General features: G+C 41.8%; 1 protein-coding gene and 1 long non-coding RNA gene across 4 annotated transcripts in view; one reads left to right on the top strand and one right to left on the bottom strand.

Moving 5' to 3' along the window:
• Window positions 1-18,662, top strand: part of pkd1b (polycystic kidney disease 1b) — a 42,319-nt gene that overhangs the window by 1,527 nt on the left and 22,130 nt on the right. The window contains exons 2-20 of the mRNA XM_038736388.1: window positions 412-592; window positions 707-915; window positions 1,400-1,518; window positions 1,869-2,016; window positions 2,097-2,362; window positions 2,447-3,208; window positions 4,287-4,418; window positions 4,626-4,771; window positions 4,933-5,069; window positions 5,589-9,259; window positions 10,195-10,332; window positions 10,748-11,030; window positions 11,207-11,309; window positions 11,449-11,577; window positions 12,103-12,253; window positions 12,437-12,574; window positions 12,874-13,018; window positions 13,113-13,829; window positions 18,471-18,624. Coding sequence (XP_038592316.1) covers window positions 412-592; window positions 707-915; window positions 1,400-1,518; window positions 1,869-2,016; window positions 2,097-2,362; window positions 2,447-3,208; window positions 4,287-4,418; window positions 4,626-4,771; window positions 4,933-5,069; window positions 5,589-9,259; window positions 10,195-10,332; window positions 10,748-11,030; window positions 11,207-11,309; window positions 11,449-11,577; window positions 12,103-12,253; window positions 12,437-12,574; window positions 12,874-13,018; window positions 13,113-13,829; window positions 18,471-18,624 — 7,729 coding nt within the window. The remainder of the gene's footprint in view (window positions 1-411; window positions 593-706; window positions 916-1,399; window positions 1,519-1,868; window positions 2,017-2,096; window positions 2,363-2,446; window positions 3,209-4,286; window positions 4,419-4,625; window positions 4,772-4,932; window positions 5,070-5,588; window positions 9,260-10,194; window positions 10,333-10,747; window positions 11,031-11,206; window positions 11,310-11,448; window positions 11,578-12,102; window positions 12,254-12,436; window positions 12,575-12,873; window positions 13,019-13,112; window positions 13,830-18,470; window positions 18,625-18,662) is intronic.
• Window positions 288-13,522, bottom strand: LOC119916392. 3 transcript variants are annotated; one of them, XR_005447098.1, is made up of 5 exons: window positions 5,678-5,742; window positions 4,877-5,049; window positions 1,365-1,566; window positions 685-895; window positions 288-495 (listed from the first exon to the last, which is right to left on the bottom strand). It is a non-coding gene; the product is annotated as an uncharacterized LOC119916392 (long non-coding RNA). The 3 variants fall into 3 exon arrangements; XR_005447097.1 differs by lacking the exons at window positions 4,877-5,049; window positions 5,678-5,742 and adding exons at window positions 11,412-11,492; window positions 13,451-13,522 and having other exon boundaries at window positions 288-895; XR_005447096.1 differs by having other exon boundaries at window positions 288-895.

Genomic DNA, 18,662 nt, shown 5'->3' with positions numbered 1-18,662 from the left:
AACAGGGGATTACAAGCCACACTAGTTAACAGGCAATAAAGGAAACAGCAAATGTGCAAAATGTGAAACACCTGTCCTGTGAGATCTGTTGTGGCTGCCTTATGATGAGCTAAACCTGCTCTTCTCATCATTTAACTTATGACCTCAACCTGTTTAATGAATGAATAGTACAAGTGGAAACAACCTGAGCATAGCTTAACCATTGAAAGAAATAGTAAATAAAAACACACAAATCAGAGGTTCAATTGAGTTAGTCAGCTTGCTCATCTTTCAAGACTTTGGTTCGTTTTATTTACCCACATTCTTTTTATTTCTTTGATTCTTTGTCAAAGCTACAGCATTGTTACATACCATTGTTGACAGATGGCTCCTTTTGCATGCTATCGGTTCAGTGTGTTTGTTGCCTTCCAGAGGACATCCCTTGTCCAAAAGGAGGTCAGATCCACCTTCCCAGCCAGCGATGCTATTGGCTCTCTGAGATGACATTTTCATGGCCTGAAGCACAGGATTCATGCAGAGAGACTCAGGGAGGAGATCTGGCCTATGCTGACAGCCTGGAGCTGCAAAACTTCATCCACTACTCCTTTCCAGTGTGAGTGTTAAAACAAACAATAGTCTTTCTAAAATGTCTCCTTTCACGTATCTATACAATATGTGCTTATATCTATTAACATAACATTTCACCTTTGTTTTCGTGCTGGTTAAGGAAAACCACTGTGTGGGTATGGCTGAAGGGATCAGATGGAGAAGGGTCTGACCAGGTTGGGGTTTTGAAGCCAGCAGGGCCATCATGGTGGGCCGGAGCCAGTGAAAGTCAGGCGGTATGTACTCAAATGGCCTTGGGGACACAGAAACGGTGGAGGAAGGCTCAATGTGCTGGAAGACACCTCTTTCTCTGTGAAAAAGATGTAACTGGTAAGACTTTTATTTCATTGGTGAAACAAGCCACACATTAATATAAAACACTTCATGTGTGGCTAATAATATTAAGATAAGATAGACTTTATTGTCCCTGAAGGGAAATTTGTTTTGGACTCTGTCCGTTCTGCAGCTTTAAAAAGACAGCACAAAATGCAGAAAATGAACATCTCTCAACACATACTCTCATGCAACACGACACATATCCTCATATACATTACAGATACCTATTTAGTAAGCACTTTAACTCCTTCTTCCAATGGCAGTTTTTGACTGAACAACCCTGTCGGCTGCATTCCCTGCAGTAAGTGTACGATGAGATATTGCACACCTCTAATATGTTTTGCCTAAATGACATATTAAATAATCCAATAGCTTAAGCATCGCATAGTTAACATATTGCACAAGCCCAATAGCCTACATATTGCAATGTGTCTTGAAATTACCGTGAGGTGATTTTGGTTAATTCCTCTTCATGCAGAATCTTTACCATCTGTGGCCAGTTTCGTGACTGGAGTTGTCCTCATGACCGGCATCTATGCTCAGACCCAGATACACCCCTTCTCCAAGGTTCCAGACATCGGTCAACTCACAGTGGAGGTCAGTAAAGTGTCACACTGGAAGTGCCCAGGAAGTCGCATGAGAAGTCTGAAGATGATTAAAAAGAAAGGAAGAAAAATTTGCAACACGGGTTTATTTTTGTTTAGTTTTTACTTTTCTTAAATGGTAGCATTTTTTCTTTGAACTGCTGGAAAATGCCAAACACACCGCAATGCAAATACACCAATACAGGATTGGAACACATGCCTAAATAATATAGCATTACATATCACACAGGCTACATCAAACGGTAAACAGTTCCATAGCAGCACTATACAATCTTTCACACAAAAATTATTTCAAACCCTGGTGATTGGTTTATATTCTGGTGCTCTTTTTGACACCCACAGATGCAGCTGTTCCCAGGGATGTGGTTCAGTCATGCAGGTCAGTTGGTATCAGTGGAGCTGGTGGTCCAGCCCAGCCCAGTGTCCTCTCTGGCCCGTGTCCAAATCCTCCGACCCTACTGCAACCCCAACCACCACCTGGTACCTCCAGGTACAGTACAGCAGTTACTATGGAGGTTTTCTGAAAGTAAGTTTATTATTGTAGGTAATTATTTGCTCTTTGCTCCTCAGGTTGCAGCTCTCTCCTTAATCCATTTAGCTGTTGCTCAGCAGTCCCACTATGTAACACCACAGGAGGCTGCAGCATGGGCCAGTACTGGTGCCACCTCCTGGAGGCCTGTGTCCGCCACACCAGTCCCTGCAGCCCCTATGACTCCGCAGTAACGGGCCGTGGCTTTACTTTACCGCCCAGATATCCTGCAATACCGCCGTTCTACCACCTGGTGACAGACCTGCCTCTGAGAATAAACCCTAGCTCTGAATCAAAAACTATAAGAGTGAGTTGTTGCTTGTTCTTGGCCTTTCCTGCAGCTTTTTTAAAAATAGATTCCTTACACAGTTTACTGTTTTTTCTGCAACAGCTGCTTCTTCCAGATCGAGCAATCATGGTGTACCCTGATGATATCGTGGCTATACAACACACTCGCGACTCTGGAACATTCCTACATTGTCTGAACAGAGAAGTTTCTCTAAACTCCCCTTGGCGCCAGAGTTACATGTCCCTTAGAGGGTCCAACTGGGGAGGCTGGTGGGAGGGAGGCCTCACTTCCCTGCCCCAAGAAGGCCTGTGGGTAGACGGGGTGGTGTGTGATCTGAGGATGCTGTACATGGACAATCTTCACAGAGGTACCGAGCATGATAACTTTGGCTTCACCCACAGAGACACAACCACATCTCCAGATATTTGGGCCCAGACAACTGGTCTTACTCCGAATCCGAGATCTAAATTTGGGCTTATGGTCATCCACCCAGTGCCCGATGAAAATAATCAAATTCATGTCCAAATCGATGCCCCAACACTCGTTGTTGTCAAGGTCCTGTTTGGAGAGAAAGCCAGGAGCTCATGGTCAGCCCCAGTTCTCCAGACCGGGGTCCCCTTCCATCCATCTTGCCCTGAAGAGGTGGCTCAGTCTTGGCCAGGCTGTAAGAGATACTCCCACAATGACTGGTTCTCTTCTGTGACTCTGGTGTTGCCATCAGTCGGGGTTCAAACGCTGAACATCAGTGTGTTGGATGCAGTAAGCTCTCAGAGTGTGAGTGTGAAGGTTTGTGGCTACAAGGCAGTGACAGGGCTTAGCGTTAAGCCACATGGATGCCTGAGGATGCTTGTAGAGACCGCACAGGTGAGAAGACAAAATTATATTGACAACACACGCATTCGTCTTATTTGACCAATTACTTTTAGTTATCGCGTTAGCAGTGTGGCTGATGAGACTGCAAGACTGGCCGGTCAGTTCACCACTTTGATCCAGACTGAAATATATCAACAGCTATTAGACAGATTCCTATTTAACATTCATACAGGCATTCATGGTTCATACTAGGGCTGTCCCCGACTAACAGTTTACATAGTCAAATCAGAATTGTCAAGTCTTGCCCATAGTCGAATCAGTGTGTGTTTGTGCATGTTTATTTACACATTAAACGTTGAAATGTATATTGTAATTGGCTGTATATTAACTTATTGGGAGAAAACTGGTAGTTCTATGTAAAAGAAGAAAGACATTGAGCACCCCCATATCGCCAAAATGGCATGATCCTCATTTTGCTGCGAAGCTACGACTGTGAGATTGACAGTCGAATCAGGCTCCGCCCATCAAAGCATCAAGCCTTAGCTCATACTTTGTGTAAGTAACTATGGTGATGTTCCTCTATTGGAAGAGGTTTAAACGTGGTTTTCAGGAAAATGTCTTGAAAATCTGTGGAAGGATTTCTGTGAAATTGGGTACAGACATTGATGTTTTCCATGGGATCATTTTGTAATAATTTGGTGATCCTTTTACTTTTTATGTAGCGCCATCATCAGGTCAAAATTTCAGGTCCAAAACTTTGGTCTAAAACCAAATACCTACAAAAATTTCCCTCTGCATCACCTTAGTTTTAATTAGCAAATGTTAGCACGCTAACATGCTAGACAAAAGTGATGAACATGGTAAACATTGAAGAAGTCAAAAACTCCAGCAACACATGCATCAAGTACAACTTATTGTGAGACCAACAAGTTTGGCTTGTGGCCTTCATCAGGGTTTTTTACCTTATAAACATTGGCACGTTAATATTGTCATTGTGAGCATGTTAACAATGCTAGCCTGACTATGGACTCTTAGTCTATCCTTTCACATTCTATCAGAAGAATGTGGACTTGTAGTTTGATTATATATTCCCTCACATTGGTATCATTTTGATTTTTTTACATTGTAGTCATTTATAGCCAAAGTGCAGAGTGGTTCCTCAGTCAAATTCACATGGGTGATTGACAATCTGGAGATGTTGTCCCATGAAGGAGAATCTTACAGTGTAGTTTTCAAGAAACCTGCAGAGTATAAGCTCAGGGTAAGATACTTTATTTGTCTTTATGATAATGATATATGCTCAGTTACTTATTTTTTTATTTTATTTAAAAAAAAATACATCTTCACAATATATTGCTACATTACATTTTGAGATCTTTTTTCAAGGAACCCCATAAATTGTAAAAAGAGGGGAAGTAAACTTCTATCTTTTTGCTAGGTGACAGCCTCCAACCCTGTGAGCTTCCAGAGCCAGCAAATCCTCCTCACTGCTGATGAAATGACCCCACTGGCTGAGCCAGAGTTTCTGTTAGTCAAGGAGGTTGTAGCTGTGGATGCTACACACCTCTACACCATTAGGGTCAAAGTGGACATCTCCCTGCCAATCACGTTCAGGTAAGACATTGCATTTTCATAAATAACCCTCAAAAATCCTCATAGAAAATCATTGGGAAGGCATACCATGTAACCTTGACTTTAGAACAAATAATTGAAAGTTACCTGTAAAGTTGTATTTTCAGCTTATCCCAAATTCCCATGTGGTGCATGCCATGTAGGTGGGATTTTGGGGATGGCAGTAGCAAAGTGATCCACACCCAGTCTGCCCCATGTCAGACCATGGAAGGGCTTATGGAGAGAGGAGAGAAGCAGGTGTATGTCCACAACTCGGTGAACTATACATATTCCATCCCAGGTAAACACACACACACACAAACAAACAATCGAAGCTGCACTTATCGATTTTTACAATATATCAAATGACGTTGTGTAACATGAGACGGATTGCTTGTGAAAAACCCACAGATAATTATCACCTGACTGCCAAGTTCATGCTAATGTTGCTGGATGTGTGATATGCTAACAAGTTCATCATATCAAATTTATATAGTGATTATATGTCAGTGTTGTGTGTTGTATTTACAGCTTAAGTCTCCTGCTTCAAAGTAGCCAAAAAGTCATTTAATGCAGGTTTATTACTGCTTTAAAGATACAGTCAATTAAGCAGAGATCCAATTAACTGTAAGAACATTTTTAAGGTTGGCTGGTAAAATGTTCTGCCATCTGTTTTAAATAGCTGCTTCATTTAGAATTTGAAAATTCCTTATTTTGGTGACATTGGTGATAAGAGTGACACTGATAAAAACTGTGCTTTGTCCTTATTATCCAGCCCATCAGAGTAAAATCTATTTTCTTGTGTGTTTGTTTTATGCAGATGACTATACACTTCATGTTCAAGTCGCCAACCAATATGACAACACTGACGTGTCCACGAAGATAAGTGCCCGTCCTCAATTAAATCACCTCCTCATTTCCTCTTCCCTTCCCGTGCCCCTCGTCAAACAGACTCTTCTTCTGGAAGCTTCCGCTGAGCCCTCCTCCTATGCAGTCATCTACACTTGGGACTTTGGCGATGGCTGCAAAGCTGTCGAAGGCATCAACCATAAAATTAACCACACGTTTGCTTCTGCAGGGGTTTATAATGTCACAGTGTGTGCTAACAACGCTGTTACAGTCCTGACCACCTGGCTCATGGTGGAAATTATGGATAAAATCTCTGGATTAATGGTCAGCTACAATGGACCCAGTGAACTAAGCTGTGCTACAGACTTCAGAGCTTCAGTGGCCACTGGTACAAGTCTCAAGTGGAATTTTGTCTTTGGTGATGGGTCATTGCAGGGAAACCTTACAGATGGTTCAACCTCCCACATCTATAAGTCACCAGGGAACTATACAGTGGATGTAACTGTCTTGAATTCTGTCAGCCAAGCTCATCAGTCTATCAGTGTAGAGGTCTATAGGTTGGCTATTAGTGGAGTTCTCCCTAAAGAATGTGTCATGAGTGGAAGAGACATACAGCTTAGAGCTCTGGTGAATGGGAACATATCTATTATTACTTTCCATTGGCTGTTTGGAGATGGATCGCCTCTGACTGTAGTGAGGGGACAGTCAACTGTCATGCACACATTTCAAAGCCAAGGGATTTTTCACATCAGTTTGACTGTGTTTAGTTCTATTACATCTGTATCATTTGATACGAGTATCTGTGTCGAAGCACCAATAACTAACATGACAGTGCAGTCACCACAGGAAGTAGTGGCAGTAGGAGAAGAGGTATGCTTTAGAGTGTTAGTTTTCCCGGAACAGATGACAGGTTACCAATTTAAATGGTTTAAACGGCCCTCTACTCTCATTCCCATGACAGAAAATGCTCAAAAGTGTTTCATCTTTAAAGATGAAGGTATTGAAGAAGTATCAGTAACGGCAAGTAACAAAGTCAACAACAAAACAGCCACAGCTAGTATCACCATTCAGAACCCTGTGAGGGACCTGTCTGTGGCGCATGATAGTCAAAGTGACACACTGATGGTCAATACATTAGCATCATTTTGGGTTGCTAGTTGCACTGGCAGCAATGTGTCAGTGCTGTGGGACTTTGGAGATGGCTCTCCATTGGAGCAGAAGCAAAATGTGTCACATGTCTTTACCTCGACGGGTCAGTTCACCATCACAACCACAGCATTTAACGCTGTTAGTCGTGATTCTGTGACCATTAAAGTAAATGTTTTACTTCCTGTTTCAGACCTTTCACTTCACACCAACCAGCCTTATGCTGTAGCAGGAGAAGAAATTCTTATCTCAGCAATTAGCAGTGCTATCAGTAGCACCAACTACTACTGGACTGTGGATGGTATGACCTCAACCAAACAGGGGACTTATCAGTTTAGATATACTTTCCTGAAACCAGGAGTGTATCAAGTGATGGTTGTAGCACAGAACTTGGTGAGCAGAAAAGAGGCAGCTATTTTAATTGAGGTCTTTGAAAGAATAGAGGGTCTTCAGATTAAATGTCAGCACCTGACAAACCTGAAATATGTACCAACCCAAGAGGAACTGCCATTTATTGCTTCATTCACCAAGGGCTCCAATGTCACTTATCACTGGCTTGGTACACAGAATGGAATAAATCGACAAATTACTGGTGATGGAAAGTTTTTTTATATGTTAGCTGAAACTCCTGGTGGGATTTCAGTTCAGCTAACTGCTTCTAATAAGTTGGGTCAGGCCACCAGCATTGTTTCTTTAGTGGCAGTACAGCGTGTAACAAGTGCACTAATTACAACACAATCAAACATTGTGGCATTAGGTAAAGTAGTGAATATCTCTGTATCTGTGGTTACCGGGTCAGACCTACAGTACCTTTGGTTTGTGAAATCTGATCTTCCACCCCTGCAGACACAGGAGCCCTTTCTCCTCCACACCTTTACAAGTTTGGGTCATTGTCTTTTCAAAGTTTCTGTTCAGAATGTCCTCAGCCACAGCAATGTCACCAAAGACTTTAATGTTCAGGAGGAGGTCCAACAGGTGGACTTTGAAATTGAAGAAAGAAATCATCCATTTTATATCACCACAAGTGCTGTCGTTCCTCTCCATGGCCTCAGTTGGAAGGGTAGTGATCTGCACTGGAACTGGAACATTAGAGGGGCAGAAAACACGCTTTTTACTGCCAGTAATCAGACCTTTGTCTACACTTTCCCACATGCAGGCATTTATCAAGTGTCTTTGAATGTCTCCAATTGGATCAATTGGCAGCTGGTTTCCCACACTGTTACAGTCCAGGATGCAATCAAAAGTCTAATGCTGAACATTTCCAAGTCTTCGTTCTGCACCAAGGAAAATGTTACTTTTATTCCAACAATCTCTGACGGCAGCAATGTAAGCTTTGTTATAACATTTAGAAACGAAAACTGGACTCATAGTCAGGGTATTCTCAAAGGGTGGCTCACCACATCAAGCCTTCCAGCAGGGACACTTACAGTTACAGTGAGAGCTTGGAATCAGGTCAGTAGTGCAGAGGTGTCCTCCAGCATTCTGGTCACTGAGCATATTCAAGGTTTGCGACTTCTAAACTGCTGTTCTGCTGCTCTAGAGGCTCTGAAAGGAATCCAGTTCAAGGCAGAAATTCAAAGTGGACTTCCAGCCAATTACACCTGGATATTTCACTTGGCAGGGTTTAAGCCCACATGGCTGATGGGACAAGAAGTCATCTTTACTTCACCAGGGAATGGTTCATTGTCTGTTAGCGTGTTAGCCACCAATGGATTCTGTTCCAAGATACTAAATGATACTGCTACAGTTCAGTGGCCTGTTAAGAACGTCAAGCTGGTCTGTCACTCAGAAAGAATATTTGTTGGGCATGCTGTCACATTTTCTGCAACAGTGAATGGAGGGAGCAACCTCAGGTACCTCTGGGACTTTGGAGACTCCACTGAAGCACTAGTGACAGACTTAAGCAGAGTCTGTCATACTTATTATATTCCTGGGAAATACAGTGTTATGGTCAAGGTTCACAACAGTGTCAGCCATGTGTCCACACTGTTACACATGGAGGTGGAGAAGCTCCAGTGTTCCAGCCTTCAAGCTTCAATTGTACAGAGCCATTCTACCATCTTCAGGTCTAGACCGAGTTTCTTTGAAGCAAATGTGGACATTAAGTGTTCTGCTTACAAAACCACATACCTATGGGAGATACTCAAAAAGTCAGATTGCACCAATGCCAACTTGGAATTCTCTGGGAACAAAGTCATTCTTACAAGACAGGTAGACGCAACTTCACCTTTTCTCTTGCTCCCAAAGCACACTCTCGATATGGGAAAGTATTGCCTGGTATTCACTGTTTCGCTCCAGGGGACTCCTCTACGTGTCCAACGAAAAACCAGCATTACAGTAGTCCACTCCCCACTTGTAGCTGTCATCAAGGGAGGCTCACAAAGACTGTGGCCCAGCCTCAGTGACCTTGTTCTGGACGGATCTGAGTCCCAAGACCCTGACGTAGAGCCAGGAGTGGAGGATGCACTGCAGTATCACTGGACCTTTGTGACAGTGGTAAATGTCTCATGATGTTAAAGCCAAATTAAATTAATACACATTAAATGTGGGATAAGCGGTTCTAATCCAATAGACGTCTTTATGTCAAATTCAGCAAATATCTCCCCATGGTCCACTAGCTTTCCATTTTGTGTGTGTGCTGAAAAAAAATCTGGTGTTTGTACAAAAGCCTGGCTCTGTAAATGGGAAACAAATAAATAACATTCCGCCTACTTTCTTGTATGCCAAGACATGCTGTTGTTGGGATGTTAGCTAAAGCAGCCAGAGAGTGGTGAGTTTTGCTGTTTGGAGCTGCTGTGTTGGCTCTGGGACTGTCTTGTCTTCTCTGCATGTTAGCTTCACAGCAGCAACTGCAACAACAGTTTGCAAACTAGCTAACGTTAGTTACAGTAATTGCTGTGTCGTTGTTCGCTTTATCTCATGGTATTTTTCATGGTGTTCTCCAAAATCGCTTATCCCACCTTTCCCACTGCTATTATTATGAGTGGGAAAAGGAATCATAATATAACAAATGGATCCCGACTTGAGACATATGTAGATGTTACTAACACCTGGGTGTTTGTATTTTCAGCACTCCACTGAGTCGTATTTTGGAAAGCAGCCCATTGGGATTAACAGCAGTAAAATGACTGTACTCAGCACCCAGCTTCACTCAGGCACAGTCTACGTTTTCACCCTCACAGTACACAAAGCAGGGAAGAGACCTGCCTCTGTCAACCAGACAGTGAGTATTACCCATAACCTTACTCCATTCTCACGCAAAAGCATGTTTTTTCTTGTATCTGCTTTTCAGTTGAGAAAAGCTATATGAAGTCATGTTGAATATCACTTGCAAATAAATTGTTTTGCAGACTTGAGAAATTATGGAAGAACTTACCATAGGAACCCCAACAAATTTATTCAAAGAAGACTCTTATCTCTCTTATCTTTAGGTGACTGTGTGCGAAGCTCCTGTGCTTCCTGTGATTGTGGAATGTGTGTCCAGTTCTGTGTTGTCCTCCCCTCACTACATTAGTTACACCCCCATCATCCTCTCTGGACAGTGTGGACAGTGTGATGACCAGGCTCAGGTAATGATTCTGATCCTAAAGTTCAGCTTACTTGTAAATGTACATATAATTTAATTTCATCAGGGTTTGTGAAAAAAATCTGAAGTGAAGGTAATATAAGGCAAAACATTTCTTTAAAAACATGAAAATGCAATGGAAGTACAAGTGAAAAAGACAACCTATTAACGCACGATGCTCCCTCTGCTGCAGCCTCTGCTGTTATTAATTATCTTTTTAATTTTGGCGTTTATCTGCTTAGATAATTAATTTGTGATTGGATAGTTTAATCTATATTGAATCTTAGCCATGCTCGATAAGGCAGATAAATTACAACGGTTTCTTATTTGCAGCCAAGAAATATACGCTGTATATATATGTATACACAGAAAAAAAGACATTCAGTGTTATTCTGATTCATTTATGTGTCTTTTCACAGTACAAATGGAGTGCTGAGGACCAGACTGGCATGAGCCTCGAGCTTAACAAGGTCACCACCTCTACAGGGAGACATTCTCCTAACTTGGTGGTGCATTCAGGTGTCCTGCAACCAGGGCAGAGTTATACCTTCACTCTCAATGTATCCCAGCCTGGAAGAGGGCAGTGGGGTAGTGCCAGTCTGACAATACTACCTAACAATCCTCCACACGGCGGGCTGTGTGATCTCAGTCCAGAATCAGATATACATCTGCTGGAGACAGTGGTCACTTACAACTGTACAGGTAATAATGTGGCTTTAGTAATAGTATTATAAAATCCAGTTTGCATCTATATTTTTCTGTATAGTTCTTTGTAACCTTCAGAGGAAAAATGCAGCACTTTTGATTTGACAAGTCAAAAGGATAAATGCTTCTTCAGCAATTTGACTGTGTTCCGCTTACATCTGTTGTCCCGGCAGGGTGGCAAGATGATGAAAGCAGGGCCTCTCAGCTGATCTATACCTTTCAGGTAGCATCATGCCAGCCCATTGGCACAGAGTGCCCCCTGCTCACTCTGTACAGGTGAATACAGGCCTCAACATACAGCTATTAATAGACAGGGAAGTGTGATCCTGACCTAGATGTTAAAAACGTCTAAAATAAGTAAGGTTTGGGATTGCTTACTGTCAAATGTGAGCATTTTATCCAATTCTCTTCCTAGGGGTACTCGTTCAACATTTGGCAGCCTGGTTCCAATGGGAAGTCCTGGGAAAGAAAGAAAAATGTCAGTTATCTCAGTTAGATTGCTGATAGAAAACCTTCTAGGGGCAAAGGTCATTGCTCTGAACAGGTAAACTACCAGGATTTGATGCAGCCTGATCAAAATAAACAATTATGTTTGTGGTTATGTGCAACACCTGCCACCATACTTTATTTTTCTGTCAAAGGTCATAACTAAAATTACCACCCTGCAGTTTAATGCCTCTGCCAACCAGTCAAGTTGCAGTTTACATCCATGTCTGTCCAGACTAATATACGTAGTGAATAACTGGAAGGAAATTAATCAAATGTATTTTGGGTAAATGGAAGTTATCACAAAATTGTTGGTATGATTCCAGTGAATATACGTTGTTGTTGATTAATAAAGGATAATCATAGATGTACTAGCTAAACAGGTACGCATGTTTACTATGTAAAGATGGATTCTGCACAAAATGTGGTGCTTTTGTTTTTAGGTGTAAAGCCTCTCTATGAGCTGTAGGTAAAACTCACTCACTCACAGAGTGAGCTAGGTGGGGGTTATTACACGTAATGTCAAATGTCTTGTGTCATGTTTTAGTGAACTCTCAGTATGCCTGATTGCTCCTTTCTCCAGACCGCTGACAGTTGAAAATCCTGCAAGGGACGAAGTTGCTAGTCAGTGGCTCAGAAACAAGAGCCAGACAGAGCTGTGGGCTTTAGTCCAACATGGCAACCCACAAGAGATAATCCCTTATTCCATTGCCCTCACCAGCCAACTCAATCAGGTAGTGTGTTAGCATCATATCTCATTTGCCAGTGCAGGGAATGACACTTTAAACTGATCATGATTTACGAGCTGTTCTCCAGAACAGAAAAACCGAACACTATGATTATAATGGATGTGATAATCTTAAAAAGTTTGCATTTCTCAGAATTTAGACTAATGAGTTTCCCCAATCTGTCCACAGATGGAGTCTGGACAGACTGCCAGGGAGCTCATGGACAGAAGGGAGATCCAGGAAAATGTGATCCAAGCCCTGGCCTCTCTCCCCATGTCCACATTGCTGGATGTTGATCAGATCAGCTCCGCATTGTCACAGTCTATTGTAAATAATCACCTAGCTTGTTTAATCATCATTTTCCGCTCAGAATCGTTTAACAAGTGATCAATAATGTTGAAAATGCTTCAGAGAAGACAGGTGCAAAATCTCAAACATGAAGAGAATTTTAATCCATTGAGAACATTCTCATATTTGTGCCCACAGTAATTCATGCAAACACAGACACACAAAGAGACCATAAAGACAGGAAAGACATTCAACACCAAATTTCTCAAAGTTCACCTCACTTTCAAATGTTACACCTTTCAAGTGTTCTGTAATTTATTTTTTATTTTTTTCCTGAGGCTGTTTCTAGTGAACTGGTATGTGATAACTGCCAAGAGAAAGTTATGGAAGCTGTGGGGAAGATGATCCGTGTAATGGAGGAACAGATGAGTCCTGGTGTTTTGTCAGCTGCTGAAACAGGAAGGAACATCCTTAACATCATAGGTGCCAGTCAACCACCCTCTCATGCATGAAACAGTCATGTACTGACTGCGAACTTTACCAACGGGTGAATATTTTGTGTTCTCTGTGTTTGCAGGTAGCACGCTGGCTGCTGTGTCTGAGTCTGTCAGTGCTTCCAGTTCGCACCCAGCCTACTCAAGCACTCTGCAGTCTGCATCCGCAATCGCCTTGTCAGCACTGGGTCACGCAGGGGCCTTAATGCGCTCACTGATGCATGCACGTGTTCTTGGCGAAGCACCCCTTTCACTTTCCATTCCTTATATCAACACAGTGGGTTTCCGAGGAGACCCCGCCGACCTCCTCTGCACTCACCAGTCCTACCAAAACCAAATCACCCCGTCTCAGTCATCATCAACTGACCAATCAAAGAGTTCTCTCTGTCAGTTTCATATCCCCGCCTCCCTTACTGCTCACCTGAAGAGTCAGAAGTCTGAGGTGGTGCAGGTACTGTTTGATGTGGATGCAGAATTAGGATCAAACCCTTTGCTGACTGCAGCCGACCCTCCAATTTCCACCACTCTAGTTGCCATGGAGCTCACCACGCCTCAGGGCCAGTTCATACCCATCCAGGACCTGGACCATGAACAGGCCATACAGGTCACCCTGCCCAACAAGTACCCTGTGGGACATGACGACAGGGGTGGTGATGGGACAGTAGGTGAAGCTGGGAATGGGACATGTCTTAGTGTAACACTTCCCACTGAAGGAACGCTGAACCTCACAGTCAAAGCTGTGGATGGTCTGGATGAAAATGCAGGTTTATATATCTCCTTCAACTTCAGCCTGGACCCAGGTACAGTAGATTATTTTTCTTTCTCTGGACCTATCCACCCCCCCACACACACTCTTTGGTATAACGCTAATGACCATTATGCCTATTTAAAGACCTTATGTGTAGAATGTCTATGTGGTTATATTACCTTTAAGTAACTCTGATGACCTATGTTTCTTTCCCCCATTTTCCTGTGTCTACTATTACTAGGAGTCACCAAAGTCATAAATTGTACCCAGAATAGCTTCAAAGCCGCAGTAACCAATATTTTTGTTTTAACAGATTGCCTATAGGGCATTTTAGTTAACCACTGTTTTTGTTTATGGCTCACAACTTTACTTACCAACCTTGTTTCCAGTAGTAACAGACAGTTATCAGCAAACAAAAAAGCTTTTAAAAACCCCCACTGTACACTACCAGCTCAACATCAAACAGCAGATAGAAATAGTTACCGAACAACTGGTGGGTAAACATAATGGAGCATCTAGCAAAGATCCAAGTATTACTCCCAGGAGTTAGTGGAGAAAAGGTGGCCAGAAACACACCTCAGAATGAATGCTAATGTTGTTCTTGATCTGCTGGACATGTAAATAGGCATCTGTTTGTTAACACATTAGCCATAACACCTTTATAAGGTGATACTATTTCAGTGTGTTTACAACTGGTTTCACTGCCCCCAAGTGGTCAAAAAATCAATTAATGCTGCTTTAAATGTCAATGTTTGAAGCCATTATCTGTAGAATAGTGTTGTAGTACTCAAGACCGGTCTTGGTCTCCGTATTTTATTTGATTTTAGTCGGATTTATTTGTTAACACCCTTACTTCGATCGGATGTAAAACTTATTGCTTCAAATGCAACCAATATACCGTAAACTCTACCGTCACCCCTCCCTGCCCCTCTTCACACACACTACAAGAAAGTGAATGGGTGAGACAAGTGAAGATGTGGCTGTCTGGGAGCAGGAGGATAGGTCAGCAAAATCTTTGTAATAACATTTAGCTATCTAAACTATAAAGAATTAATGTGTCAAACAGCGTCCAGAAGAAAACACAAAGCAGTATATAAATTTTCCAGTGCAACCTTACAAAGACACCACATTATTAACTTTTACTGCCACAAGACTGTGTAACGTTACATGATATTTGCAGATCTAGCAAGCTCAAGGACGAATACTGTATATTTCAGGGCACAAATTTCAGTTGCTTGCTATGGTTGCTTCCCAGTTATTTGCCACCTAGCCAGGTGCACAAGCTAACATTACCTAATTTAGTTAACTATTGAGGGAAGAAGGTAATGCAGTTAGTTTGAGGACAGGGCATGTGGTGACAACTTGTTGCAAAGTTACATTTTTTTCTTGTGATAAACAATGACGAGACAGGCCAGATGCCGCTATGTAGTTTATGTGTAAGTTACATGCCCAGTAGCTACTTGTCAGTTGCATACGGCTCCCAACGTTAAAGCAGCATTATGTAGTTTCCAGCGGCCACTAGCGGTGCGGTTCTAAGATTGCAACCAGGCGTGTGCTCGTACGCGTGCTCTCGCTTGAACTCATGAGCGAGCAGAATCCAAAACACAACCAGTTTCATACAGAAATACCACAATAAACGCAGGAACCCCATCATGCAGGCTGTGGCTTTTCTCCAGACATGTTCAGGCTCTGTTACTTCAACGTTCCCGTCTCAGAGGCAGATCAACACCGGCTCCGTACCTTTCATTCAGCGCAGCGAGCCGCATATCGGCTCAATACTCCCGAAAAAAGGCAGAGTGACAGTTATAGGCAGGCAGGGAGAACAGACAGAGAGAACAAACTACCACTGCAACGTTACAATAATAGTTTTATCAGCTGCAGGTTGAACTAATCCATGCTCGTTACATGATCACGGTACATTTACTGCATTTAGCCAGCGTGCTACAGCGTTAGCTTACCTGCTGCTTTCAGTAACTATCTTTACTATCTGTGAATCTCTCACCGGAGGCTCAGCAGTGTCAGCACAGCTACATGTATTGGATGATAACGAAACGGTTAGTGAGCTGGACTGGATATTAAAACGAGATTGTGTCACACTTTCTAACAGTTAGACCGCAGTAAGTAACTTTACTGTAACTAGTGATAGTGGATGGCTCTTCCTCTGGGTTGTTGTGGCCGTTTTGTTGCAGTGTTTTATTTGGTTCACGTTAGTTACAGCGACTGAGATGGAGAAGCTGTGTAACGTTACCTGAGTAACGTTATTGGTAAAAATCCATAGACTATATAAAAACCACAATAAACCTAAACTGGACGAAGCAAACAGCGGCAGGTCCGAGCTACTGTAGCGTTAGCTGGCTGCTCCTGGCTGCATCACTATAGGCTAACGTTAGTAAACAAATCGCTCCACATTTTCTTTTTACCGTTACATCCTTTCTAGCAGGCTAAATCAACAGTGGTACACAGGATAGTAACATGTGTGGCGTTAGTTGGTGAAGTAATGTGGAAAGCTAACGTTATATAACTTTGCACAACATTAGCAACTGCTTGGCGTCAGCCGGCGAGCTAACGTAACTTTCTCTGTGTTTCTGCAGCTTTACTAATATTCACTTTGTTCTTACTCGACATCATCTGAACCTGTTTGGGCTTCAGCACATAAACCTTTATTGTTCTTTTGTATCCTTACGTGGAGCCTGTGTTTTGCTGGGAGCCGGTTGTTTTGTGGTGTTTGTGGACTGCATGTCGTTACCTGCCGTGTTGTCACTGTAGTCTGAGAGGCTTGGGAGCGCGCACAGGGCTGAATCCGACCTGGAGACCTCACATTAAAAGCAGAATAGTGGCTGATTCAAGCAACGGAGAAAACAGGCGTGTGCTTCATTTCTAAGTGAGTTTTGAGCCCATTGACAATAAGGCAATGAAAATTTGATTAATTTCATTGAAAAACTTTCATATAGCCCCTTTAAAGCTACGCTCCATTGTACCGCTCACTCATTTTGTTGAGAGAGCTAGCTTAGAGATGTGACAGCAGAGAGTGTGGGGGGAGTGGAGACCGAGGCCATAAGCACATTTTAAACCAGAGCTAATTTTGAGTTTGAATACACAGTCGGAGATCAAAAGTGAATAATCAAATATGGAATAATGTTACAAGACTCACCCAGAAAGCCTAATGCTTTCACAAAAATTGTGTTGTGTAATAAATTAATAATGATAATTAAAGTGATATAATTTTCCTCATTAATAATATAACAAATGTTTAATAAACGTTTGATTTAATTCATTAGAATCACAAATGAATAAGCACTTAAGTTTTCTATTAAGATATTTTGTTGAGGAAAAGGGCCTGAAAAAGGACTGTACTTAATTTAACTCGTACCTTTTTGTTGAAAAAAGATTTTATCATAATTGTTTTGAAATATTTGTGAAATATTTGTTCTGACCATAAAGAAATGTTTAAAACCACAATTACCATTCTGCCTTTCAATTTGAAAGAAATAATGATTTGACATTTATTGTGTTAATTATTGATATCAAATTATATGACTTTTTAATGTGATAACATTTTTGGCCATATCGCCCAGCTTTAGCATTAAGTGGATGGTAAACATGGAAAAGGAGTGTCGAATAAAGATGCTTAAGTTGCAATCAGCTCTTATTGTTTGTATGTGGGTGATTTAATGGGAATGTGGATCTTTTAGATCAATTTCAGAAGCACCTATGATCTCATTCCACATTTTATTGCGTTTTATTGCGTGTTATGTAATCTTCTTGGTCTTTTCTCGGTCTCATCCTCCCTCCGTCTTGGTCTCAGCACCTAAAAGTCTTGGTCTTGTCTCAGTCTCAATAAACTCTGGTCTTGGTCTTGACTTGGTCTCGGTTTGGGCAGTCTTGACTACAACACTACTGTAGAATGAGATTTTAGCCACCTGGTCCAATGGAAACCAGTTCTAAAAACAACATTAACATATTATCACCTTTTATGCTATTACGGTGTGCTTGTTAGCAAACAGTTGCGTATATATCCAGCAGTTACAGAGCAACATTCGGACTTCTGGCCACCTGGCCAGTGTAAGTCAGTATTCATTCTTCTTTTAGCTCTGTTTTTGGCCAAACAGGCCAAAAACAACCCTGTGAGAGTGAACCCAAACATCAAAATTGCTACAAATCTCTGTAAAGTCGAGGGAAGCTGGGTGATACTTATCAGTAGTTTATCACTGTGAGTGGCCCCTTTCACATTGTCCCATTGCTTTCTTATTTTTTTATACAGGTTTTATGCAGGTGATAAATAATCTACTATAAATCTACATTCAGTTTTAGTTTGTGGGAAAAAAATTGCCAATGACAGTGAAAATGTACTTCCATTGGGTTTAATGTTTTTTCATTGAATAATGAATGAATAGTCAATATTTCAGGAGGGTTGAATCAAGAGCAAATTGACGATCTTCAAGCAAGTCTAGTTGCCACTGATTCAACTCTCCTAGGATAACTATAACCTTCACAGACATTTTCAGTGGCTGTGACAGTCACGGGATGTTTTGGTGTACACATGACATTTCAGGATGTCTAAGGTCACTTGTTTAATAATGAAAGTGAATGCAGCGCCTACATAATTATTCATTAACTTTACTGTATATCTGTGAGTTTTTGTATGAATTATAAATTAAAAGGGCTGTTTTCAAACTGCATTATGCATATCTAGGAGCTACTCCTGTGAGTCTGGGACATGTGAAGATAGAAGTGAACTCTACAGTGCCAGGGACTAATGCATCCCAGAATTCCCTATTGAGAGAGTGGGCTCTCAATCTCTCTGCTCCAACCACCTCCACAGAGGAAACCATCTTTCTGTCTCCGCTGTGAGTCACGGCTCTTTTCTGTAAATCAGTGCTCTCTT

Source organism: Micropterus salmoides, unplaced genomic scaffold, assembly GCF_014851395.1.
Source record: "Micropterus salmoides isolate LMB-PRFRI ecotype aquatic unplaced genomic scaffold, ASM1485139v1 Ms_hic_scaffold_21, whole genome shotgun sequence".
Classification (NCBI taxonomy): domain Eukaryota; kingdom Metazoa; phylum Chordata; class Actinopteri; order Centrarchiformes; family Centrarchidae; genus Micropterus; species Micropterus salmoides.
Note: the sequence above shows the minus strand (reverse complement) of the source record. Positions and strands in the feature narration are given on the sequence as shown.